The sequence below is a fragment of the Polistes canadensis genome, unplaced genomic scaffold, assembly GCF_001313835.1.
Source record: "Polistes canadensis isolate GaletaPanama2010 unplaced genomic scaffold, ASM131383v1 scaffold_4, whole genome shotgun sequence".
NCBI lineage: Eukaryota > Metazoa > Arthropoda > Insecta > Hymenoptera > Vespidae > Polistes > Polistes canadensis.
Window position 1 is genome coordinate 905,009 of NW_014569551.1, and position 25,418 is coordinate 930,426.

At 30.2% G+C, this 25,418-nt stretch overlaps 5 protein-coding genes across 10 annotated transcripts in view; 1 reads left to right on the forward strand and 4 right to left on the reverse strand.

Moving 5' to 3' along the window:
- The window catches only part of LOC106787589 (DNA polymerase alpha subunit B), an 11,419-nt gene extending 7,355 nt beyond the window's left edge, over window positions 1–4,064 (reverse strand). The window contains exons 1-3 of the mRNA XM_014750084.1: window positions 3,576–4,064; window positions 2,821–3,040; window positions 2,671–2,734 (exon numbers count right to left, since the gene is read on the reverse strand). Coding sequence (XP_014605570.1) covers window positions 2,671–2,734; window positions 2,821–3,040; window positions 3,576–3,654 — 363 coding nt within the window. The 5' untranslated portion in view covers window positions 3,655–4,064. The remainder of the gene's footprint in view (window positions 1–2,670; window positions 2,735–2,820; window positions 3,041–3,575) is intronic.
- Window positions 4,065–4,143: 79 nt separating this feature from the next.
- On the reverse strand, window positions 4,144–7,176 carry LOC106787582 (dipeptidyl peptidase 3). Of its 4 annotated transcripts, none has more exons than XM_014750068.1 (4): window positions 7,013–7,176; window positions 6,408–6,702; window positions 4,565–6,332; window positions 4,144–4,469 (listed from the first exon to the last, which is right to left on the reverse strand). In XM_014750068.1, the coding sequence occupies exons 2-4, from the start codon at window positions 6,681–6,683 to the stop codon at window positions 4,306–4,308; spliced, it is 2,208 nt and encodes a 735-aa protein (XP_014605554.1). In that variant the 5' UTR covers window positions 6,684–6,702; window positions 7,013–7,176; the 3' UTR covers window positions 4,144–4,305. The 4 variants fall into 4 exon arrangements, with proteins under 4 accessions (XP_014605554.1, XP_014605543.1, XP_014605532.1 ...); XM_014750057.1 differs by having other exon boundaries at window positions 6,408–6,705; XM_014750046.1 differs by lacking the exon at window positions 7,013–7,176 and adding an exon at window positions 6,803–6,981.
- A 667-nt stretch (window positions 7,177–7,843) lies between these two features.
- LOC106787594 (DNA repair protein RAD51 homolog A) lies at window positions 7,844–9,767 on the reverse strand. Its single transcript, XM_014750109.1, has 2 exons — window positions 9,028–9,767; window positions 7,844–8,884 (listed from the first exon to the last, which is right to left on the reverse strand). Exons 1-2 carry the CDS (start codon window positions 9,130–9,132, stop codon window positions 7,949–7,951), a joined length of 1,041 nt encoding a protein of 346 aa, XP_014605595.1. The 5' UTR covers window positions 9,133–9,767; the 3' UTR covers window positions 7,844–7,948.
- A 402-nt stretch (window positions 9,768–10,169) lies between these two features.
- LOC106787670 (G protein pathway suppressor 2) lies at window positions 10,170–12,843 on the forward strand. Of its 2 annotated transcripts, none has more exons than XM_014750241.1 (8): window positions 10,170–10,462; window positions 10,549–10,765; window positions 10,880–11,033; window positions 11,109–11,223; window positions 11,298–11,351; window positions 11,430–11,588; window positions 11,711–11,835; window positions 11,926–12,843. In XM_014750241.1, the coding sequence occupies exons 1-8, from the start codon at window positions 10,366–10,368 to the stop codon at window positions 12,118–12,120; spliced, it is 1,116 nt and encodes a 371-aa protein (XP_014605727.1). In that variant the 5' UTR covers window positions 10,170–10,365; the 3' UTR covers window positions 12,121–12,843. The 2 variants fall into 2 exon arrangements, with proteins under 2 accessions (XP_014605727.1, XP_014605733.1); XM_014750247.1 differs by having other exon boundaries at window positions 11,947–12,843.
- A 104-nt stretch (window positions 12,844–12,947) lies between these two features.
- On the reverse strand, window positions 12,948–18,911 carry LOC106787661 (probable ATP-dependent RNA helicase spindle-E). Of its 2 annotated transcripts, none has more exons than XM_014750229.1 (10): window positions 18,543–18,911; window positions 18,136–18,423; window positions 17,749–18,055; window positions 17,139–17,596; window positions 16,658–17,027; window positions 16,418–16,584; window positions 15,160–16,341; window positions 13,924–15,072; window positions 13,340–13,677; window positions 12,948–13,252 (listed from the first exon to the last, which is right to left on the reverse strand). In XM_014750229.1, the coding sequence occupies exons 2-10, from the start codon at window positions 18,322–18,324 to the stop codon at window positions 13,114–13,116; spliced, it is 4,299 nt and encodes a 1,432-aa protein (XP_014605715.1). In that variant the 5' UTR covers window positions 18,325–18,423; window positions 18,543–18,911; the 3' UTR covers window positions 12,948–13,113. The 2 variants fall into 2 exon arrangements, with proteins under 2 accessions (XP_014605715.1, XP_014605704.1); XM_014750218.1 differs by having other exon boundaries at window positions 18,136–18,443.
- Window positions 18,912–25,418: the final 6,507 nt, after the last annotated feature.

Below are 25,418 nucleotides of genomic sequence, written 5' to 3' on the forward strand. Positions count from 1 at the left end.
TCTCTCTCTCTCTCTCTCTCTCTCTCTCTCTCTCTCTCTCTCTTTCTCACGCATACACATATACATATTCCTCTCCCTTCTTCTTCTACTTATTCTTCTTCTCTCATTCGTTAGAGAAGAACATAACTGGCCTCTCTTCATCTTTCCTGCCCTTCCGTTTGCCTAGTGTCCTTTGTGGGAGAGCGTTCGAGCGAGAGCGGACCGGGGGAGAGGAATAATGGCGGGGCGATCTACCTGGACGATTTTTATGGCGGGAATTACGGTACTCGGTGAGATCCTACAACGACAACGCCTCGCCTCGCCTCGCCTCGCCTCGCCTCTCCTCGTCTCGTCTTGTTTCATCTCGTCTCCTCTCACCTTACCATGCAATGCTTCATTACGGATCGAAAAAACACCTGCACCATGGAGATATCTTTCTTCTCTTACGAAAGCGGAAAAATAAAAGATAAAGGGACATCTGAAGAACTCTAGAAGTTCCTCTACTTTCCTGATTCAATTTTAATTTAGTATCGTTTAATAATGACCATGCATTTCTACGAACGTTGATCTAACTGAAAAAATTGTTTCTAACATCGTGAATAATAGAAAATTTACGGCTTAGAAAATTGATTGCAACTATGATAAAAAATTTATATGTTGAGATCGTACGAAATAGAAATTTAGAAAATTACCTATGTTAAATGAAGGAATTTACATACGTACGAAAGAAACAGCTTATTCGCTAAACGATCACACGAGAACCGACCATCAACTTGACTGTCGAAGAATAGCCTTATGGACGAGCGTGGAACCAGTGCCAGGGACAGTGACAGTGACCAGGGCCGTAACTAAACGATCGAATAATTTTACTCGCCTAATAACATTCAACAATTTCTCTACCAACGGTTTTTATTATTTTCGGTTAAAATAGAAGTCATTTTGTCTGATTTTGAAAATACTTTTCAAGACATTGCTACATAAATCAAATGGATTTCGCAAAAAGAAAACGATTAGAAAACAAATTTGAGAGAGAGAGAGAAAGAAATATCCAATAGATGAATTTAAACTTAAAATACGTTCATTCGTTTAAAATGTCGTAAATGTCATAAATGTCGATACAGACAGTAAAGTATAAAAGTTTCTTTCAAAATCATTCGAAAACGTTCGAACGAAAATCGAAAGGGCATTCTTGCTTGAATGACGAACCATGGACGGTCGTGAAAAAGAGAGGGGAATCATAATAGGGCCTTCAGCAAAGAATTGGGTCCACAGGTAGAGTCCTTACGTCATTGCTACTACGGACCGACCACAAAGAATGTGAGACAGTGTTGCCACGGCGATGTAAATCATTATTGTGCCAAGGTATCAGATTCGATGCGAAGATTCATCGTAACTTAAAAAAAAAAAAAGAAATCTTTTTTCTTTTATTTCATTAACTAATACTAAGAAAAATCTATAAATGGATAACGATCAAACCGATTAGATCTTTCGAACTAATTTTAATTTAACCTTTTAGTTTATTCGTCCTTCTACAACGTGTGGAATAAGACTGATTATTTATGTTGTAATGATTTTATCAGAAACGATGATAATAAATGGGTATAGTCGAACCAATTATAAGCACGATACTGATTCTGAGATTGCATTCATAATTGTATATGTATTTGACCAATAAAATTAATAACGACCAGTCATTTCGATCAGAAATATACAACTATATTAATAACGAATAGATTGGCTAGCAAAAGACGCTTATTGAAACTGGGAAACGTACATTAAACTAAGTGAGAAACAATAGTTCTGAAGTTAAATCTGACTTATCAAAACAATGTAAATTAACAATAAAAGTAAAGATGTAGACACAGCAACGGCAACGTTCATCGATTCGGTTTTTCAGATCTTCCTTACGATTCACGTGTACTTGCAAAGATTCGTTGCAACGTTGCCATTCTGCTTCTTTAAATTTGAATTTACAGTACAGAGCGCTAAAAAATATTTATATATAAGAGAAAGTTGTGACAATATTGTATTTGACCTAAAAAAACAAGTAATATTATGTGTGTGCGTAAAAGAAAATCATAAATGAAATATATCTTAAATTTCTATAATACAAATATGTTCAAAAATCTACGAATTTCTAAATCCGGCAACAGAGCCGGAAGGCCGTTACGGAGGGGGCGGGACTATTGCAGGTTAAAGAGGGGGAGTAAAGAGAATGTATAGTTTTCGAGGCATCACAACATCACGAAGTTGACCGAAAAAGAAAATTTGAAAATGGAAATATTTAGATGTTGAATTAGAAATATAACTTCTATCGTATTTGTAAAAGCTTTATAGTTTATAGTAAAATTAGAACAAAATAAATGTAAAAATGTAAAAAATTATATTAAAAAATTATATGATTATAAAGATACGTAATGTAAAGTAAAAAGTCTAGATTTTTATTATTTTAGAATAAAGTAGTAAAGATAAATTCATTGTTAACGTTTTTTCGCGTAATAATAAATTTATATAAAAGATTAAACTGCTTATATATTGTAACATGAAATATAATATTAATGTATATTCTTTTACACAGAAAATATGTTTGATATGCAAAATATGATTTTGTGCTATACTCTCTTTCTTATTATTCTATATATTTTATTCAATAGCTAAATTAAAGTAAATATTAATATTATAAACACTTACCATAGTTGTTGTGGATGCTGTGACTCCTTCGCAACCATACATCTCAAGAATGCTGTCGGTTTCACTATTTTACTTTTGTAAGGATTGTTAATATGAAACTATTGTAAAATAATCAGAAATAGAAAGAATTTAGTGTGAATTTAAGGATACATTTGTTTGTACGAAGAGTCAATAACACTGTTAGCATTTGAAAACTCTCCTGTTTTATTTATGCTATTACTCTGATCTTGTTTTTTTAATAAGTCATGCTCCATTTTAACAAGTCGATTTAAAGAAATATCAACTTCGTTATATGTAGAAGTACTGTATCCTAACCACATCTCCACAAATTTTTCTTCGTCTACATCATACAAATCGCACAATTGTGTACCTAAAAATGAGAATATTGTATTTATTAAATTGAAACGCTCTAAATTATTACATTAATTTAACTTAGATTTGAATGCCATTAAATATGTTGCCTCTAAAATTTCCAGAGAGAAAGATATGATATTGTCTGGACTTTTAAAAAACATTTTAATGAATGCATGTTGCACAATATGTATAAGAAATAATAATATAAACATAAAAATAAATAATATCAATATTACCCGTTAAAATATTGACGGATAAATGAGCAAATTTTGATAAATAAAGATATAAGCACAAAAAATACTATGTATTGCTTATCATTCATATAGAAAGTTAGTATCTCAGAAGTTAGGTTAGATAATGAACAAAATTGTATGACATAATTGATCATTTTATTGATAATATTGTTATAATTTAATTGTATATAGTCGAAAATGGCAATTATACTTTCAATTTTATTTCAAATGCATTCGTAATACATGTAATTTTCAAAATATTTTTTAAAAAGTATGAAAGAGATAATATTGAAATTTTTTATTATAAGAATTACTTACACTTATCAAGAACACGATTGTCTTCGACAGTACATCCAAATTCTTGAAAATATTTTTGCAAATTTTCTATTTTATCCATTTTGTTAGCAGTGTCTAATCGTTCCCGCCAAAACTAAAAACACTGATATTCCTATACGACAAAACAATATATAAAATTGTACATTTTACCGCGTGCGCGATGTCACGTAGTATACATATACATTTCCTCCATAAAAAACATTTTATAAGAGAGGAAAAAGTACTTTGAATTAACAATAATTCCTTATTTGTCCTATAGAGCGCGCAATTTTTCACTATAGAACTATATTGGTTTAAATTTTATTTTCCTAAACTCTCATTATTTTATCTTAGAATTGTGAAACTATCATTAAATTAGTAATTTTCATAAATATGATTTGGAGTACTATTAAATGATGAATTCCAGCTCTGGAAAATGTATGGAAATATCTAGAATAATTTTCAAATAAATAAGGTAGTATTCTTAGTGAAATACCAATGCATACGAGGACCGTATGACTAAATGATGATTATGCTTATGTGCTTAAAGCCATACAATTACATGAATGTATATTTGTAACGAAATCATATATTTATCAGAACTTACAAAATATGTCCTTTAAAAAACATATGAAATTTTCTTATATTTAATAATTCTTGAGTAAAATTGTATGTATAGTAAAAAAGCAATTATGATATATGTATTCTTATAGTTTAGTATGACATTTTTTCATTAATCTGTGTTTTCCAATACGAAATATTTCTTATCTTTCTCCCAAAGTTGAATAAGTAAGTCTGAAATGTCTGCTGAAGGATATCTTTCTATCCACGATTGAATCAATCCAGAGAAAGTTGGTTCATAATTTTTTAAAATCACATTAGAAATATTGCCGTTTTCTAAAATATGTTTATCACGCATATTAGTAACATAAGAATTAATTTTTTTTAAATAGTTTCCAATAAATAAATGTGACATATAGAAATGTACAAACCTCTTTGAATAAATGTATTTGGTTGAACAAACATTTTTCTAGGCTGTTTATAGAGTAAAACTATCTCTCTCCAACGTGCCCATGGGTATGGGCCAGAATCAGGTACTTCGCTATATTTTTCATACAATTCTCTAGCATTGTCTACATCTGCTGTACTTTTATAAATTTGAAGTTTCTTCAAAAACTCTTCAATTACTTCTTTTCCAGATGTTCCAATTTTCGATCTATCTAAAGTCATTCTTAAATTTTTTCCCGGCTCAGTTTCAGTAACAGTAACAAAACTATCTTTTGCTTCAAGACAAACTGTAAGTAAAACATATCGTGCTTGAGAGTGTGCTTGTAGCCATTTTTTAGTGGAAGGATCATACATTTCTAAAGCTTTGGCACAGCCATTCCATAGCAATGACAACCAGTTGACATAAATTATATCATCAATTTCTTCATCTGGATATTCAAAAATACGTACAACATCTCTATTTAAACACAAATAAAGACCGACTGCTTCTGCTCGACATTCTTCATATGACGATCCCATTGCACCAAATTTAGAAGCATATGTCTCTCCAAGCATGAAATACTTATCTACGAGAGATCCTGTTAATGGATTTATTACTTTATTCGCATCAAAATTGTACATATTAAGTCCATATGACCGTAGTAGTTTACCAGTCCCATGACCAAGAAGTTCATGTAATCCAACTTGTAATTCAAAACTAGGAATTCTGTACTTGTTCAATAATTCTACATCTTCGTTGGATAAAAATGGTATTACATCTTGCTTCATATTAGCAGGTATAACATTTCCTAAGGAAACATTCTTAAATCCTTGAGACTGTCTAATCTCATCATAATTTGGAATATTTATTCCAGCAGGAATGCCTGAACTCGAGTATGTTAAAACTTCTAACGAAGTAAAATCAGGTTTCAAAAATGAATCTTTCTCAAAATCTTTACCCCAAGGAAGTTTAGGAATAAGCTCTTGTGCTTTATCCACTAATTTAGCAAACTTTTGAGACATTTCTTTGTTAACTATAGCTACAAAACCTTCAAATTCAGCTCTTTGTCCTGCTGGATCTCTATATGTTTCTATAAAACCAATATAAGTTTCAATGACTGGACCTTTGTCGTCGATCCAGAAACGAGAACCATCTTTATGATCTTTTAATGAGCCTGTTTTAAAATGACTTATAAATTTATCAATCATTTGTTTTTCGTCCATATTTGCTGCATATTCTTTAGCTTGTTGAAGATCGTCATTAACCTTTGTTAAAATTATATCATAATCTCCTCTTGTGATTTTGAATTCTGCTTCTTCAAAGGTTTCCTGCGGTAAAGTTATTTCTGGATCGTCTTCTGTATCTATGGAAGCTAATCTTATCTCATATAGACTTGTTTTTTTATCACTTTCAGAATCTTTGGATGGTATTAAAGTTTTAAAACATCTTGTATTATATAACTCCAATCCTTTAGATTCCATAAAATTATTAACTAATCGAGCATCTTCGTGCGTACAGTTAGCAGAGAAATAAGTGGTTACACCTTTGTCACCCAATCCTAATGATTTCAACTTGTTTTCTAAAGAAAATATCAAATTGTGAATATTGTCCCAGAGGTATTGTATTTCATTTGAATTTTCCTTAAATGCTGTAGATGCTTTGACGATTGTTTCAAATTTTTCTTTAGATAAATTAGGTATAATTTTACTGTCACCGAAGGATTTGTAATTACCGCCATTTGTTATAATTCCACACACATAGACCAAGAAAGCCTGAAAAAAGAAAATACAAAAATATAAACTAAATAAAACATAAGAATATTAAAGGGTATATAAAAGTATACTTACAGTAAATTCATCATCAGAAATGCCCTTCTCCTTTGCAGATTGTTTTAAATTATCTGCAGATTCGGAAAGAAAAATTTTATGAAAGAGAGCAAAAATCAATGGAGATTCTTGCGAAAGTTGTAAATATACAATAAGACCACCATGCCATGCTGCATTGCTCAAATAATGTGCATACACTTTTTCTTTCAGCGTTAACAATTTAAACGACGTGTCACATTCTAATAAAACCAAAGGCTGATTATTTGGTAAAGTATATAAAGATATATCGTCACTCATCGTGTTGTAAGAGTAATATCTACTGAAATAAAAAAATAAAAAACATAATTAATAATCAAGTATCAATAGACCCTAACATTCGAGAATGTGTCATCGCATTTTTCCAAGGTTTAACCTACCGGCTTCTTTTCGATTGAATAGTCTGTACTTTAAAAGTATTTGTCAAGTAAAATACTCGCGAAACATGATTTAATTTCGATGAATTAAAACGAATTAATGAATTTAAATAGAATAATTTGAACATTTTTTCGAAACTAAGCCGGTGAAGGTTAAACTATTAACATAAAGTAAGCGAAATAGGATTTGATCTTGTGAATAACATATCTCACTCGATATTTCACTGGTTACGTCTTTTAGGTTTTGATATTTGTATTTTTTCAAATATAATAATTTGAATTATTCATTAAACTTTATAAGTCACTAAATAAATGCTTTTATCACAATAAGATCGAATTGAGGTTGAAGATACTAATAAATTATAAATGGTGGTGACGATTCTTTGTTGCGTTTCTGCGCGCGCACATTTCCATTCTATACAGGAGTTTTTCGAGATTAGTTTTTATATTTTATCTTTTGTTAGTATATTTAACTTGATTCTATCTTGCGATAATAATAAATATTGCCATAATCAAAAAATAATAAATCTAAAGACCGAAAAACAAACATTCATATGTACCTTTTGTATTTGTATTATACAACTACATTGAAATTAATTTTAAACTTGAAAATGTTAATTTATCGAGGATAACGAGTTAACTCGTTATGAATAGATATTTTCTTATGAAAAATAGAGAAATTATTTATTCCTCATTTCTCTTACTACGAAAGTACAATACCTTTCAATTTTTGGTAGGATTATTTATCCAATGCTTCCTGTTTTCGCCTGTGTACCTCTTAATCGAAATCAATTTTATACGTTTATTTTCATCAATTACAGATCTTTGTTCAAAAAGTTAATTAATAAACAATTGCATTTATTATAGAAACTTTTTTACAATAAATCTTACAAATTTGTATAGAAAAATATGCGTTTTTTTCTTGAGGTAATCGAGATATTTAATCTATAGAAAATGAACATATTTTACTGCTTATCTATACATAATGCTTATTACAATTAAAATACTTATTTATTTGTATTAGAAGAATGGTAGTATTTATGTAAAAAACAATGTATAATTTATTTTAAGAAATACAGAGTTTAACAGACTTTTAAACTATTATTATTGTTACATTATCAAAAATATACTCTACTGAAGCAAAATGTATTATTCTTTTACATCTCCTATACCATCTGCATTTATAGCAAACATTGCTTCACTTTCTGGTAAACAAGGTGAATCATAAATCTTACATATTCTCGTTTCTCCTCTACCTTTACGTAAATACAATCTAGTCGTACTTGCGTGCGCTATGATATTACCACCAATTGGTTTCTTTTGATCACCACCAAACATAGAAGCTGCACCATCGACTTGAGCTACTACTTGATTAGTTATAACAACAGCTACGCCATGTTCATCTGCTATTCGCAGTAACATCCTCAAAAATCTGGCTAAATGATTTTGCCTAGCTGACAATTCTCCTCTACCAGAATAATCAGTACGATAAAGAGCTGTTGCACTATCGACAATTAACATAGCATATCGGGACTCTGTCATCATAGCACTGGCTTGTATTACTAACTGAGTTTGATGATCCGTATTATAAGCTCTAGCACAGGCGACATTATCAAGAACAGAATCGCCAGCGATTTTGTATCTTTCGGCAACAGCAATTAATCTTTCTGGTCTAAACGTTCCTTCTGTATCTATGTAAAGGCATTTACCTTCTGCTCCTCCCATGTCTATAGGTAATTGACAATTTACAGCTAACGTGTGACATAATTGAGACTTTCCTGTCCTAAATTCTCCAAAAATTTCTGTGATAGAACCCGTTTCAATTCCTCCACCTAATAATCGATCCAACTCAGTAGAACCAGTAGAAACATAAACAATATTTGCACGCATTTGATGTATCTCTGTAGCACTCTTAAAACCCATTACCACTAATTTAGATGCTTCTTGTAATATTTTGTCTGCCTTAGCTTCGCTAATACCTTTGATACAAATAAGGTGTTTCTTTGGGGCGTATGCTATTGCTTCTACGGTATGATAACCAGCTTCTTCTAATTTTTTAATATCACCTGCTGTAATTCCATTTCTCTGGATAAAGAAGATACACAATAAGTATTTACCTACACAAATGATACATCTATACTTTTAATATCAAAAATATTAAAAAAAAAATATATATTTCTATATATATCATGCTTATCTTATCGGTTTAAAAAAAAATAAGAACTTACTTCTAATGTTTTAATTAACTTTGCTTGTGGATTATAATCATTTGCATCATTGTCATCTTCCACTTCATCATCTCCTTCATGAAAAGACGCTGATACAGCGGTCATTATTTTTTTTTAAATTTATATCAAAGTTTAACAACAATAAACAATGCACTTAAATTCAATGAGACTGAGTAAAAATATGAGAGAACATTAATGATTATATCATTTGGAAATATTCATTGGCAATGTTAATGATAAATATAACTTCCTAATGTATACTCTCTCTTCTCTCTCTCTTAATTACCATTATTATAAATAAATGTAACTGTGAAACAGATAATAACGCGTTTGTAAATAAATGTTATATTTTTCTATTATTATTATAAATGATTGTATTTATTCCACATAAATCACTTTTAAAATCAAATCGGTGCTCATGCGTATCTCTAATGCCACCATATATACCCAGTAACTATCATCATGTAGCCACAACACGACTGAGCACATGGAGCCTGTATATAGCTACGTTACTGAACAGTTTCTTGCTAGTAATGTGGTAAAAAGACACTAAATCTGTTATGTGAGCTATATGTGATAGGTCGAAAACGAAAAACCACGAAGTCTATATACAAGGAGAACGAACGCAATACGCGTTCTCGTTGAATTTGTGTTGTTGAAAATGAGGAAACATCGGGTACGATAATTATCCACGAGAGCGGCGGTGATGTTCGGGAGTTTAGATTTGAGTACGTGTGTGTGTTGTGTGTGGTACAACTACTATATTTAAAAAATCTGACCCATCGAATCGTTGCGCTTTCTAGTGGCAAAAGATATCATCCTTTCATACTTGTGTATAGTTTCGTACGAAAAATATCCCAAAAATAAAACTTGTAATTTAGCTACCAACAAACATATTGAATACAGGACAGTGTTGTGCTCTCTTGTTTTATTTAATTTAATAAAATAGAAAAAAAGATATGTATACATTAACTGGAATACATTATAATAAAATATTTTTTGATCTTTTCATAAAGAAACAATTTTTATCTTGCTAAAGAAATATAGATTTTTTAAAAATTAATCTTAAATATAATAATAATAATATTAATAATAATAATAATAATAATAATAATAATAAATAATAAATTTTGCGTTCTTAATCAGTGAATTAATATATTTAAATATTAGTATAATGTAATAAAATTAATAGCGTAGTTTTAAGGTTAAACATAATTTGTACAAAATGTTATAAAAATATTAATCTAATACAATTTTGTAAAAATTGAAAAAATGTTAATATATATATAATCTAATTAATAATAGTTAAGAGAAATAGTAAAGTAATATAGAGAAAAGATGCCTGCTGTAATAGTAGGACCACCTCAGCGTAGTGAACAGATGTGGCAAGCATTAAAAACTCATATTACAAGGGAACGACAAAGAAAAAAACAAGGTATAATTCTATCGATACTTGTATTTAGTTAATGAATATGTAATTTACAATTTTTGAGGAGAAAATACACGTTATTATTTGTATAGAACAAGAAGCTGATGCTGAAGAAGAACGTCAAAGAAAGGAGAGAGAACGTCAGCAAAAACAAGATGTTATGACTTTAGGCGAAACGCGTGAACAAATATCTAATCTTGAAAATGAATTAGCTCAACTAAAAGATGAAAAGCATCAATTATTTTTGCAATTGAAAAAAGTTCTTAACGAAGATGACAATAGAAGGCGTCAACTTATCAAGGAAACGAGGTATTTTCTCTATCCATCTTTCTTTTTTCATATTAAACTAATATTTCTAAAATGAGTTAATATTTTCTATAAAACTTTCAAGATTTACACATAATTATATTATTATGCACATAGAAACTGTTCCGAAGTGTTAACGGCAGTTGGAGGATATCATGGTACAGTTTCACAAGTAGTACAGCCTCCACTATTTCTACCATTACCACGTAGCAACAGTCCTTTGTATAATAAAGTAGCAGTGGGTGCACCAACGCATACTCTTTTACCAACTGTATGTTTAGTATTTTTAATATCACAAATATTATATTGACATATATTAAATTATGTTTATTATTTTATTAAAAAGGGTCCGTTAAAAAGATCACATAGTCCATCACCTCCTCCGACTGCATCTCCGTACCATGCGGGATATGGATATAAACCACCACCTGCTATTTCAAGCTACAATCCACCTCCGTCTAGTAAGTGTATTTAATTAGTTTAATACCTTTTAATTGTAACTGCCACATGTGAGTGATTTATTCCAATATTATAGAATCTGAGGATGCTGCTAGAAGATCTAACGATTCTAGGGCTGTTCTTTGGAATAGTGAGTAACTTTGGAGTCTATTTGAACTATCATTTACAATTACAAAATATATCATGTGTAATAATTTCACTATTTTAGAAAACAGTCAATATTCTGCATCCAATTTCTATTCTGCACCTACCGGACAAACTGTCTATAGTTATTCTGCTCCAACTTCACAGCAGTCTAGAGAATCCGAACTTGCAAAACCAGTATATTTATCAGGAAATAGAGCAGCATTATCTACACATCAAACAGGTATTTTGTATTCTATTTTATAATCTTTATGAATATCGAAATTATTTACTTTAAAAATCTTTGATTTAAATAGTACGTAATAATTTTTTAAATTAATAAAAACCCATTATATTTTTTTGTAGCTTATGTAACTAGTTTGCATACTCTAGAACATAAAGGTACATACGCAGAAGATAAATTTTATCTTCGCCCTGGTAGTCATGTTACTGTACACGGTGGCGCTATGCCAATTCAACAACCATCACAAGTAAGAATACATTATATAAAATTTGAATATAAAAATATTTATTTTATTAATATAGCAACTTTTCATAATATATCTCATTATTTTTATTAGACATTCGATTATGTTTTAAAGGGGACCAAAACAGGTGGTATTACTTCTGGATATCCAGTACGAGCACCTCAACCACCACCTGGACCATATCCTCCCCCACCTCCTGGAACTTATGTTAATGCATCTGGAGCTAATATACCTGGTCGTTTATTATATACACAACCTGGTGCACGTTATTTGCAAAGAGAGTTATAGAATGAACATCGAAATCTATAATTTTTATATATCATTTGATTAATACAAGTAAGTATTTTTATTTAGTTTACAGTTTATTTACAGGACACATTTGTGAAAAACAATATACGAATTCATTTGTAAAATAGAAAATATTCCGTAATAGTATCTCAGTACTGACAATAATAAAAAAAAAATTTTTTAACATATAAGTTTCAAAGGGAATTAAAGACAGTTAATAAATTTGATGAACAATTTATTTTGACCTTGTTGTCAAATTTGAAACTTATATATTAATATATTGTTTGGACAAGAATATTGATAATTAAAATTTTTAACTTTTTTTTTATTGCAATGTATAGTCAATCCAAAACTAATCAACTTTTGTTTAAAATACTTTTTTGTAAGGTTATTGAAGTATTTGAAAAATTGTGAAAAGTGTAACTTGGGACACCTCGTATATCTTATTTGTTATTATTATTATAATTAATGTATCAGCTTATTATTATTTCTTAAAAATATATGAAATGTTATATTATTCGATTTTAAATATTATCGATTAAATTTGACAACACATTTACGTTTTTATAAATACTAAAAATTCAATTCGACGCTTATGGTCGACGCTAAAGTCAGTCGAAAAAGGAATATAAAGTAGTATACAATAGAATATAATGCAAATTTCATCTTTCATTATCTATAAGCATATTTTATAAACAATATAAAAAAAAATAATTAACACAATATTTTTGGTGTATTTCCTACAATATTCATTAATATTGTCTTAAAGTATATGATGACATATACGTTATATGTATAGATCATAACAATAGGTCAACTTTTGAATAGTGATAATGATACTTTATATAATACTGTTAGCAATGTCCATGTCAAGGTACATTTGTGAATTATATAATATTTGCTAATTCATAACTAAAAATATTTTCTTTTCATTGGCAAGTATATCGCCATCAAAATATATAAAAAAAAGAATAATTATATCAAAATTAATGTTTAAAGTTTAATAGGCCACTTTTTCTCATTTTGTTTGTGTTCCGATGTATACAGATGTTCGCGAAGTCTCGCAATACCATAAACAGTTGCTTTACAAAATTTGCAGCAAATCTCAGTATTCAATGTATTTCGATCATTTCTGTACGAGGAAAAATTATTTTGATATTAATGACTAATAATATGAAATGAGATTAAGATGCACAACAATATTTTTTCATCAACTTACTCTGAAGCAAGAATGCGTAATTCTTTAAGATGATTTGATAATTCTTCTAATTCATCATCTGTTTCTTTTAATTCTAATGCCCAATGTAAATTGTAAATATTATTTTTAATCATGGTGTTTTCGTAAGGTTTTAAAAACAATGATTCATCATACAATGCCCATTTATAAAAATTCCCCACCATTTCAGGATTTTGCTTTTTTCTATTTTTATTTATAAGTTTGGACAATATTGCTTCGATTTTATTTTGACAAGTGATCATTTCCATAAAATTATTGTGCCCTTTAATGTTTTCGCTAATTTGCATACCAATATTCATCCAATATCGCAATCTATTTATCTGTAAATATAAAATTTGAACACAAATTTCATTTCATGATGTAATATTAAATAAATCTGCAGGGTGTCGCAAAAAAATGTTACCACACTTTGATTGTTTTAAGTATTCCAAGTTGTTATGTTACCACACTTTGAAAACTTGAAACACTTTGAAACATTAAAAAAAACACTAATAAAAAAATAAAAAAATGGTAAATTTTTTATGCGACACCCTGTATATATCAATCAAATAAATATATATTCTCACATCTTGTAAATCATCTAATGTTATCTCAACATCAAAATTGATTTCCATATCATGTTCTGGAAAAATACTTTCTTTGGTAGAACTATCATATCCTAATCCACACAATGCTCCGATAAAATGTGAACCAAGAGAATTACGTCGTAATTCCATACGTGGTGTAAAAATTAAAACCAGTAAAGATATTAGGCCAGGAATGGCAGGTAGTAAAGTGGTATTATGTAATATTAAACTGTTATTAGCTACATTCTGGTTTATAGATCCAGCTACTAAGAGATTCTCTTGCTGTTCTTCCCAATTATTATCAAGAATAACTGAATTAACTGAATTATTCTCAATGCAGATTTTCTTATCTCTGCCAGCAATGGTAAGATGTTGTAAATTACATTCGAGGGGAGAAAAAGGACCACGTAAATGTACTGTAGAAATACATTCTGAATCTTCAGGAGGATCAGGATAATCATTACATAAATCATAACAATCGTCGTATTGCATCTTCTCATAACAAAGAATTTCCGTTGTATTCATATTTTTGTAGTTTTTCCTTATATTATTGTTACGTTGTGATAAATAACTTTCTTCTTTGACAATTGCTAATTTGGTATCTATTAATATTTCATTAATATTAAATTTTTTATCTTTAATTACAGATATTAATGTTAAAGCTATAACACTATTAACAACAGAATATATTTCACCAAATATATTTTCATTATTTCCAATTAGCTCATGAAATTTTAATTCAGCTTCCTCAGACCATTGTATCTTGTAACCGTGTATTGTAGAAGGTTGTATATTAGCTAAAACACATTCCAGTGCTAAAGCAGGAATATTTATAACACTTTTAGCATTTGTGATTTTTCGTATTTCGTTAATATGAATTTTTGTGGTATAACCAATATCAATTAATTGGCATAAAGCAAACGTTTTATCATGTATTTCAACATAATTTTTAATAATACCACGGTAATATTCTACTTGGAGATGTTCCTTTAATTTCAATGGAACAGCCACAAGAGTGTCAATCTCGGGAAGAGAATTGAATTTACTCAAAGCATATTCTTTTCTATTTAGAACTTCTCTTATGTATTTTATCTCATCATGCGTATCTTTATCATTTATGTTTACCCAAAAATGACCAGGATTTATGATCTGTAAATTAAATATAAATATAATATATATACATATAAAAAATATTGGACTTTTTATGAATATAAATAAATTAATTTACATACGTACGTTTACTAGCTTGATTGGAATGCATGAAATATCAAAACCTGGAAGATTTGGTTTAACATAAGCAGGTCTTTTATCTTCTTTTATAGAAACATTCTTGTTAAGAAATTCTGTTGGCTGTACTTCAAAATTCATTTGCTTTGCAAAATCAACAACTTTTTTTTCACTTAATAGAGATATTTTGATAGGAATGTCACATCGTCTCATTTTAATGGCCCTGTACATTGAAAGTGGAATTTTTCTTTCCTCATCTATATAATCTTTATTAAATTGAACATATAAACGTGTAGACTTAAACGAAACGATTACTTTTCCAACGGAAGAATTGAGACAAGGTTGGAAAAGTTTCTGAATTTTCCGTGCGTACAAAAATCCTGGTTGTTTAATTGGCCAACCTTGTAAATATACTGTCTTAGTTATGTCTAGTCCATTCAAAATTTTATGTCCCTCTTTTAATTCTTCAGTATTTTGGCGTTTCATACAATAATTAGGATAAAATGCACCAGCAATAACAATTTTAAGAATAAGTGGTCGTATTTCATCATCCCACTTGACTTTATTAATTCCAACACTTTCAACTATATTAAATGTTTCCAACGTTTGGGTCACCTCAAGTACGAGAGCCTCAATTTCACGCAATACTTTTATTTGAACAAATTGTCTTTTTGCCCATCTTTTTTCTATATCACGGTTATTTAAACGACGGTTTGCTTTTTCCCTTGTCCATACCTTGTAAACATTTAGAAATGATATACAATCACTTTCTGAATCATTAGCCCAAGTAAGTTTCACATTATAAGCTAATAACTTCTTTCTAAATGGGCTACAAAACATATCTTTTATGGTCATACTACAACCAATTATTATTGTATCCCTTAAAACACTGAAGAGATGACCTAATACAATCAATTTAGTAACGTTAATATTTAATGGCAGAGCAGCCATTATACGGCCAAGATCTGTTAATTCACCATCAAGAACTTGTGTTTTATTATTATTGTTAAGTAATGCGCCAGATTCTTTTAATATCAGTATAGTGCGTTCTATGTTGCTAAGATCGGGTGGATCAAGACTTAAAGCTAAAATAGCTTTAGGTTCACCCATATTTAAAATTTTGGCCTGAAGAATTACATTTTCGAGAGGAGCTCTCAACATTTCAGGATTTCCTTCTTCGGGTAGTACTGACTTGAATTATATCAAAAAATAAATTAATTCATGATTTTTTCTTTATTTTTTTAAACGAATATAAAATAATACTTACATAATAAAAATTTTTTGGTACTAATCTGTATACTCTACCATCCATTACACGACCTGTACGACCAGCGCGTTGTTTACAATTCACTTTACTGGCCCAAGAAAGCTCCAAAGATTGAAAATTAGTTTGTGGATCAGTCACTAGTTGTTTTGTTAAGCAAAAATCAATCACTGTCAAAAAAAAAGAATATATTTTAATTCAAGTATTGATTAAATTTTATTGAAGATACTGATATAGTCATACCAAATTTCACATCAGGTACAGTAATGCTACTTTCAGCAATATTTGTTGATAAAATAATACGACGATAGTTTTCTGGAGGTTGCTGGAAAATTTTGAATTGTTCCTCGCTTGTAAGTGAGGAATGTAAAACGACAATATCCCATTTAGCGCTTTTATATTTTGGAGACATTAACATATTATGTAGTTCTTCTATTTCATAAATTCCTGGTAAAAATATAAGAACGACGTGTCTATTACAAGATCCTATTCCAATGTCATTTTCTGCATCACCTACTTTCATGTCTAACTCATCCAAAACAATTATTATGCGTACACAAAATTCCAGTAAATTTCTTGTGACTTTTGGTTCATGTGGTAATATTTCTGGTAACTATTAGATATATAAAAAAAAATAAATTGTTTTTATATAAATATTTATAATTATTATATATAAAAACGTATTCATATTTAAGAATTATATAAGGTTGTATTTATTACTTACTTCTCCTAACATTCCAAGATGACAAAGATAATAAATCTTTGTATTATAAAAATTTTGCTTAACAATACTAATGACAGGCGCAGGCTCAAGTTTATTTCCAACAGGCGATGAAAAATAATTAGCAAATTTTTCAACATTAAATGTTGCAGACATAAGTATAACTTTCACGTTACGGGAATTGGTCCTTAATAATTTTCTTATAACAAGTAATAGGAAATCCAATTCTTGATTACGTTCATGAACTTCATCTAGTATAATATGAGTGTATTCCAACATGTGTTTTTTATAGATCAATACCCGTAAAAGTACCCCAGTTGTACAATACGTTAAACGTGTATCTTTAGAAGTACAGTTCATCATTCCTATTTTATATCCAACAAGGGTTCCTACAGGCCATTTTCTTTCTTGACTAACTCTTTTTGCAATACTTGAAGCAGCAATGCGTCTAGGTTGTGTTACTATTAAAAGTTATCAAAGAAATATTTTATTAATTTAATTCAATTCAATAAAGTATGAACATATTTTGAATGAAAATTCATTAAAAAGAAGAACTATCTTTTATACAGTTTTATATAAGCATGGTAATATAAAAAAAAAAAAGATAAGTCACCTATGATGTTACAATGAGTTTTTTTTTGGTAACACGAATCAAGTATATACTGTGGTACTTGTGTTGTTTTACCACAACCAGTCGGTCCCTCAATGACAATTACAGAATTGGTTTCGATCATTGAGATTATATAGTCTTTCATATCAGTGATAGATAAATTTGTTTTTAAATGGGTAGAAAAGTCAAATGTATTATATACATGTAATTCTTCATTATAAAGTTCTGGTTGAATAGAACTTGTTCCGACAGATACATCATCTATCTTAAGTTCGTTCTCCAACATATTGGATATGTAACTCGTAGAAGACTATTTAATAAATTACATAATCATAAATTGATACATTTCTTAAATATTAAGCAAAATCAAGTATAAAACTAATATAATACCTTCAAAAGTTCTTCTTGTTCTTCCTCTACGTACTTCCCTACATAATTGATACCTTTAGTAGTACTTGTACGTATTGGTTCAAAATCTATTAGATCGTCTACCGCAGAAATATTACGTGATTGTAATCTTTGGCTATACGGAGCTGGTAATCGGATTTTTTCATTATATTTTAAAATATTATTATCCATTGTGTCCGTTTATTCGAATTATAATAAACAAAAAACTGTATAATTATAATTTTAATAATATGATATGCACGTGCATACCCGCTCCCCAATGATTTATATCTAAGAATAATTTTTATTAGCTTTGTTAAATTATATGAAAAAAAGAAAAAAAAACATTAATTATTTTTCTTATCTACAATTTTATTGAATGTACTATATTTTTTAGAAATAATACTTACCTTTTATTTAATTATTAAATTATTTTAAGGATCTTTACTATCTTTCACATGAAAGCGTGTACTACTTCAACTTACATAAAGTTAAGGAATAATATATGAAACAAAAGCGCAACAAAGGATCAGCGCTTACAATGTCGGTATCATGGAGCCTATATAGCTTCATTGTCGGTATAAAATCATATTATCTATGAATATTGGCATATTAGTAGAGAAGTCATACAGAAATACTTTTGTATTCTTTGTTTAAAGTTTATTCAAAACAAAAACAGAAGTACATAAAAGCTCACAAGTCCCCTTTCTTATCTACCCAGATTCATCTTAGTTACTATCGGGATCACCAGTGGGCGAAAGTAGGTACTTAACGCGATGACGGTAAAATATTATCAAAGAATACTGTATTCTTTGATAGTATATATATATGATAGTATATTTTGTAATAGAATTGTAAATAATTATATTTAATTTTTAATGTATAAATATGTGTGTGCATTTATACATATAGTGTAAAAGTAGTTATTTAAGGCGTTCAAATAGGAGAAAATCTCAAAGGTATGTTGTTAAATCTAACGATTTGAAATACCCATGTACGTGTGAGAAGCCTGCATTTATAAAATGCAGTGTATGTCGAAAAAATTTATGTTCGTGTGTCTGTACGACGAATGTCTACATTTTTATGAAATTATTTTAACGTTCTTGCGCAGTGATGAATTCAAAAGTGAAATTTTCCTGTAACATAAGTAAAGTGTATTAGTGTATTAAAATAAAAGTTAATTAATTGATGCAAGTGTCTATTTTTGTTTAAAAGCTCGGAGAATATGATCTATGTACTGTCCTCTTCGAAATTCACCTTCAGACTGGCACGTTGTCTTCTATGAAAGTACTATTATTAAATGAAGTTTATATATGACTTTCGGAACGTTGCACATGTGTATAACGAGAATAATATTCGTAATACATGGAATTTCCTTTTTTGGAAAGTCATATAAACAACTTTCAATAAAAGAACTTTCATAGAAGAAGCTTAAATAACGTTCGGTAATTATTACAGTAATTTCTCTCTCGTATTTTAATAAATTTGTAATTTTTCTTTTCTATATATTGCAATTTAAAAATATTTTATAATAATAAATAATAGATATTATTTTTTTAGTAATTTAATATTTGTACTTTCCCTTTTATATATATATATTTTATGTAAATGTAAAATCACGTGTTTAAATGTAATTTCATTGCAACGGTAAATAGAGATTTGATCAAAATAAATATAGAATTCAATTGAAAAGTGCATCTGCGAATTGGACGATTTATATGTCAGGCTATTGTATCACTTGACTGTATGATTAATATAGTTTTCTTCTTGTTACAGGCGATCATCGTGGGATTTAAAAACAAACCTTCTGGATTCTTAATTATAAATTTGAGTGTCTTAAATTGCTTCATTTTAAAATATATATATATATAAATGCATTTCTGAAGGCACACACATGTTTATACATTAAAAATTAGATATAATTATTTAAAATTTTATTACAATATATCGTATACTATCATATACTATCAAGGGATACAGTATTCTTTGATGTATCCGGTGGTCCCGGTAGTAATTCAAATGAAACTGAGTAGATAAAAAATAGGACTTGTGTATGGGGTTGCACCCTTAGTCATTCTATACCAATCGTCGGTAAGATAGTTTTCTTCTTATTTTCCAGACTAAATAATCGACTTAAAATATGTAGGGTTTATAAAAAAAAATGACTACACATATAAAATAGTTTTCATATTTGAGCGCTGAATTCTTCGAGGACGTACATATCTGTCGTTTAGAACGGATAGGTTTAATATCAATATTTACTTACGCGAAGTTATTTTCTTCAGAATTTTTCCTTTTCAAAATGATCACCCATGACGATGACTGTAAAGTTGAAATAATCTAACGCCGTGTATGGCTATAAATGAGAATGAAATGAAAGAAATATTGGTCCACAGTACAAGTATTTATTTATTCTGTACAAAAGTTGAGTTATAAAATATTATATCCCCATTTTAGGTCTTGTTCTTAGCCTTGTATATCATGCCGTCTTGAGTTCGTTCATATAATAACAATATCGCCGTAAGAAAACGCGTGTGCTCAGGGGAATTGTCATCGTATTATCCCTGTTTGCGATGTGCAACGCATTGAAATTCGATCATTCTTTATCGAAAAAGGATTATCATCGAATCATTCTCACTTGAGCACTTACGTTTCTTAACGTACGAAGCTCGGCTCTCACCGTGTACACATAAATCAAACTTGATTTTAAATTCGCATATTTATTTGTGGTAACAAACAGTACATGCGCGTGTACACTACTACTTGTGCATTCTTGTAATAAGTTACTTTTTTTTTCTTTATTTTTTTTTTTCAAACAAGTGCGACATATGGGCCTACCCACGTGGTTTTTTCTTCATGCCGTTCTCCGCTTTTTTTTCTTTTTTCTTTTTTCTTTTTTAAATATTTATTTCTAGACCATGAGTGTGCTTTTTTTTCAGTGCGTTTTGGAAATCATCAAGCGATATCGTTCCCTGTATTACGCACAATCAATAATTTTTTCGCTTCTCTCCGCTGAATCTACTTTCAGAATAAATCGACCGAACGTCATCTCAATCGAAATCCGCATCAAGTACATCATTTCAAGGCGCAGCCTCGTTATTTTAAACTATTTTTTTCAAGTCTTTTGTCCCGCAGTTTCATAGGATATAAATTCGTTTGATTTGACTAGGCATCGTTCTTAAAATCCTCCTTCTTCCCCCCCCTCCCTCCCTTCCCACCCCACCCTATACTCCAATCTATCTATCTTCTTTTCACAAATGAATCTTTTTATCCCCTTTTTCGATAACCCGCAAATTCTCATCGAAGTAATAGGACTCTTATTAATCTAGGAACTAACGATAAATTATCTTAACATTTCGTTTTTTATTCACGAAATCCCTTATCTTATCGATGCTTTTCATTAATCTCGTCGTAAAATTCGGATGCAAAGGAAGTTTTTGCTGGTTTCTAAGAACGAAACAATCGTAATTATGTATAGCGGAGAGAATGATTATTTTTTTTTTTTTATCATGCACACATTAGATGCTCTTTGCATTTTTATCGACACAAACAAGTGTTTTTCGGCTAAATATACATCCAAATATATTACACGTTTTGGGTGACCTTGTGCAAGTTATAACTGTCGCTATACAACGTTTTGCGGTATTCCATGACGTGAGCTTTTTTTGTACCGTGCTAGACTCGAAAACATTGACATTCATGCTATCATAAGTCATATTTATCTTTACGACAAAACGGTGAAATATCATCGATCACACGTACAATGAAGCGTTACACGAAATAATTGACGTAAAGTACCTCTGGCAAATACACTATCCGCTTTATTCGAATCTCGATTCTTATTTTAACGTAGGCCCAATTCGAAGAAACTTTTGCGAAACTTCGTGAGTTATTAGAAATTTCGATAAATCTGATCTTCGAACTATGCGATATTTAATCTGGGAAAAAAAAATTGTATGAATTTCATTCTTGAGCGTGCCCTAAATCAACGAAATCACATCACAACCATTTTTATTTTACACATGAATCGCTATCCTGTTAAAAATATGCATGAGAATGAGAATAATTTTTTTTAAACAGACAAAAGTTGATAATGTTACTCAAACAAATTCGTTGTATTAAATATTTTAATTACGAGGTTATCGATATTTTAGGCCAAACTATAATCACCAATGTCCGAAGATCATTCCAATCGAATCGATTGGAAAAGTAATGAATTTACAAAAAAATGAACTTCAGTAGAGCCGACGACGTGCATCGTTCGAATGTTCATCGAACAATTTAAACAATTTTTGCTCGCGATAATAATTCGAATATTTTTTTTTTTACCTTCTGCAAGTAGTCAAGTGTTTTTCCGTATACACATGATGTCTTTTATTATTTTTATGGAATGTTATGTGGAAAGCTAGATGAGACGATGGATGTATTTAATAAAGCTTTCAAACTATCACGAAAAAATTCAATAATGCGACGGAATCTGAATTCATTTTAATTTTTTTCTCTTCTCTTTTATTCATGATCTTTTCATCTCTCTCTCTCTCTCTCTCTCTCTCTCTCTCTCTCTCTCTCTCTCTCTCTCTCTATATCTCTCTCTCTCTCTCTCTCTCACTCTATCTATTTATCTCTGCCTATCATTTTAAAACTTTCACGTTTTCTCTTTTCAAGTTAATTTCTATAAAATAGGAATTAAAACGTAATATATGTCTACGGCGAGTACACGAGCAAGTTTGTTTTTAAATGAAATTCAAATAAATTTTCGACCAAGGCATATTCGATCGGTTGAATGAAAAAAATGAAACCCTTGTGAGATATTTTCTTCCATATTAACGTAAATTCTGCAAATTTCCACGGTACTTGAAGGAGAATGCTTTTTTCGTTAACTATAGGGGTAAAAAAAAAGAATACAAATAAAATAGAATATATAAATTATTCGAGCAAGATGCCATGGTTTACCCGGGATTGAAAAATATATGGTTCAAGTGGAACGATCTTATGTATCTCGTACATCGAGTATTCTTTTGTACTACAGAGACGATTCGCGCAAGGTACTTTCAAACAAAACCTACACCGAGGCGAGCATGCCATTGCATCGGTGTGTATGTATTTATGTGTGTAGATGAGCAAAATGAGACCCGGTCTCCATTTCTCACTTTCGTCAGTTGTCTTTTTCACGCGTTTTACTTTCTTTTTTAAAACTTTTTTCATCGATATATCCTCGGTGATATCGACATACATATATAATATACCTACATAACTTATGGTGAGACCAACTTTACAACGTTACAACGCGCATCGTTATCTTCCATTTTACGTGTACCTACTCTTGGTAGTACGCACCGTAAGCGCCAATCGCACATCACTCGCATCCTTTCATTGTGTCTTCTTTCATTCCATCTCTTTCTACCTCTCTATCTCTCTCTCTCTCTCCCTCTCTCGCATTCTTCTTCTTTTACACTCTACCTTTCTTTCTCACTCACACGTGCGCGCATGGAATTTCGCTTTTTTACCGCGTGAACGCGACGATTTTTCTTCACTTTGAGTTGTTGTTGTTGTTGTCGTGTGTATATACGTGTGTGTTCTCGTTTGCTTCTCTTGTGCTTTATAAATGTGTGAATTAGTGTGTGTGTTCGTGTATAAACGTATCTCAATGTATACGCGTAAGTATGCGTGTATCCTTTATGAAGATCGTTTTATGATTTTATTACGTACGGTTACCTGTAATTTTTTTGTTGATTATGTCTTTTTTTCCGGTTTTTTTTTTTTTTGGTTTGCTTTGTTTAAACACTATTTCGCTACAGTGGACTACCATTATGAACGCTACGCTACTTTGTATTGTATTGTATGCTTTGTTTAATGAACGACGTACTGTACTGAATGTGCACACGCAATCTAACAGACCCGAATTAGCGACAAACGTACACGGCATTTGATCATCTCACGATATATTCTGTGCTTATTATTTTACCTTAGATAAATCATTCGAAAAAATCGATGGTCGAGTGGTCGAGATTTTTCTTTCGTTTATCTAAACGTCCATCCAGACATTCCATGGTGTAATTTTGATCCTTCTGACGAGAATCTAATTTGTCCGTTTAAAGATGCCGTGTACGATTAGCGCATTTACGGTGAGCGTATGTGTCAATGTATGTACCGAATATAAAATAATATATGCGCCGTGAGAGAATCACGATCTGTCTAACTGTGGCTCCGGTATTTAAAACTAACTTTCTCGTTTAATTAGTACTTGTGTTTTCTCCTTCTATGAGTAATAATCATAGTTAATTATAACCACTTTGTGTGTTTTCATGTTAAAAATCTTAGACATCAACGTACATTCACTTTTATAATAAATCGTTATTAGAAACCTATCTCGTACTTGCTATGCATTTAATATAAATTTCATCGTGTTAATCGTTTATCGATCGTCTTATTTACAAAGATCTCTTTCTCTCTCTCTCTCTCTCTCTCTCTCGCTCTCTCTCTCTCTCACTTTCGTTCTATTTCTCTCGTTTTCTGTCTCTCTTTTTTTTTCCTTTTTCTATTTTAAATGGAAATTATTCTGTCTCTCTCTCTCTCCCTCTTTCTTTCTTTCTTTCCTTCTTTCTCCCTGCTTTCTCTTCTTTCGACCTTTACAGTTTAATCAAACCGCTGGCAGTGTATAAGACGCAGGCAATAAATGGTTAACCCCGGTCTTATTAAATGAGAAGGATGAATCCTTCGTATAAGTTTTATATATTTTATATAGGTGAGAATATAACGCGTGTGTCCTTCGGTCGCGATTCGAAGGATTCCAACGTTTTGTCAACACTGGTTCTTGCACGCGCGTACAAGCGAGGATTAAAGGACGACGTAAAAAGGGATCTCGAAGAAAATATATAACATATATGCGTCGATTGGTGAAAGAAGATTGAACAAAAAAAAAAGAAAAAAGAAAATTTAAAAGTAAAAATACAATGAAAAGGTAGAATGAAACAAAAACGATTGGACACGAAGGTAGGACGCGTTCCACTTAATCTTTCGCGGACGATTTTTTATCGGGGACAGTAACGTTGACCAAGATGACCAGACAGATAGTTTCGCGCTGAAATAGACAGGTATTGTATAGTAAGTGCATACATTAGGATGTATACATATACTTATATTATACGTATAGATAGAAATTTGTTAGCTAATATTTATCACTTCGAATATTTGACGTGTCTTCCAAATGTATGAATATCTTCGTACAGTGGAACACTGTCACATCGCGAACGGAACTATGGGAAAAGTAGTGAAAAAGAAAATTG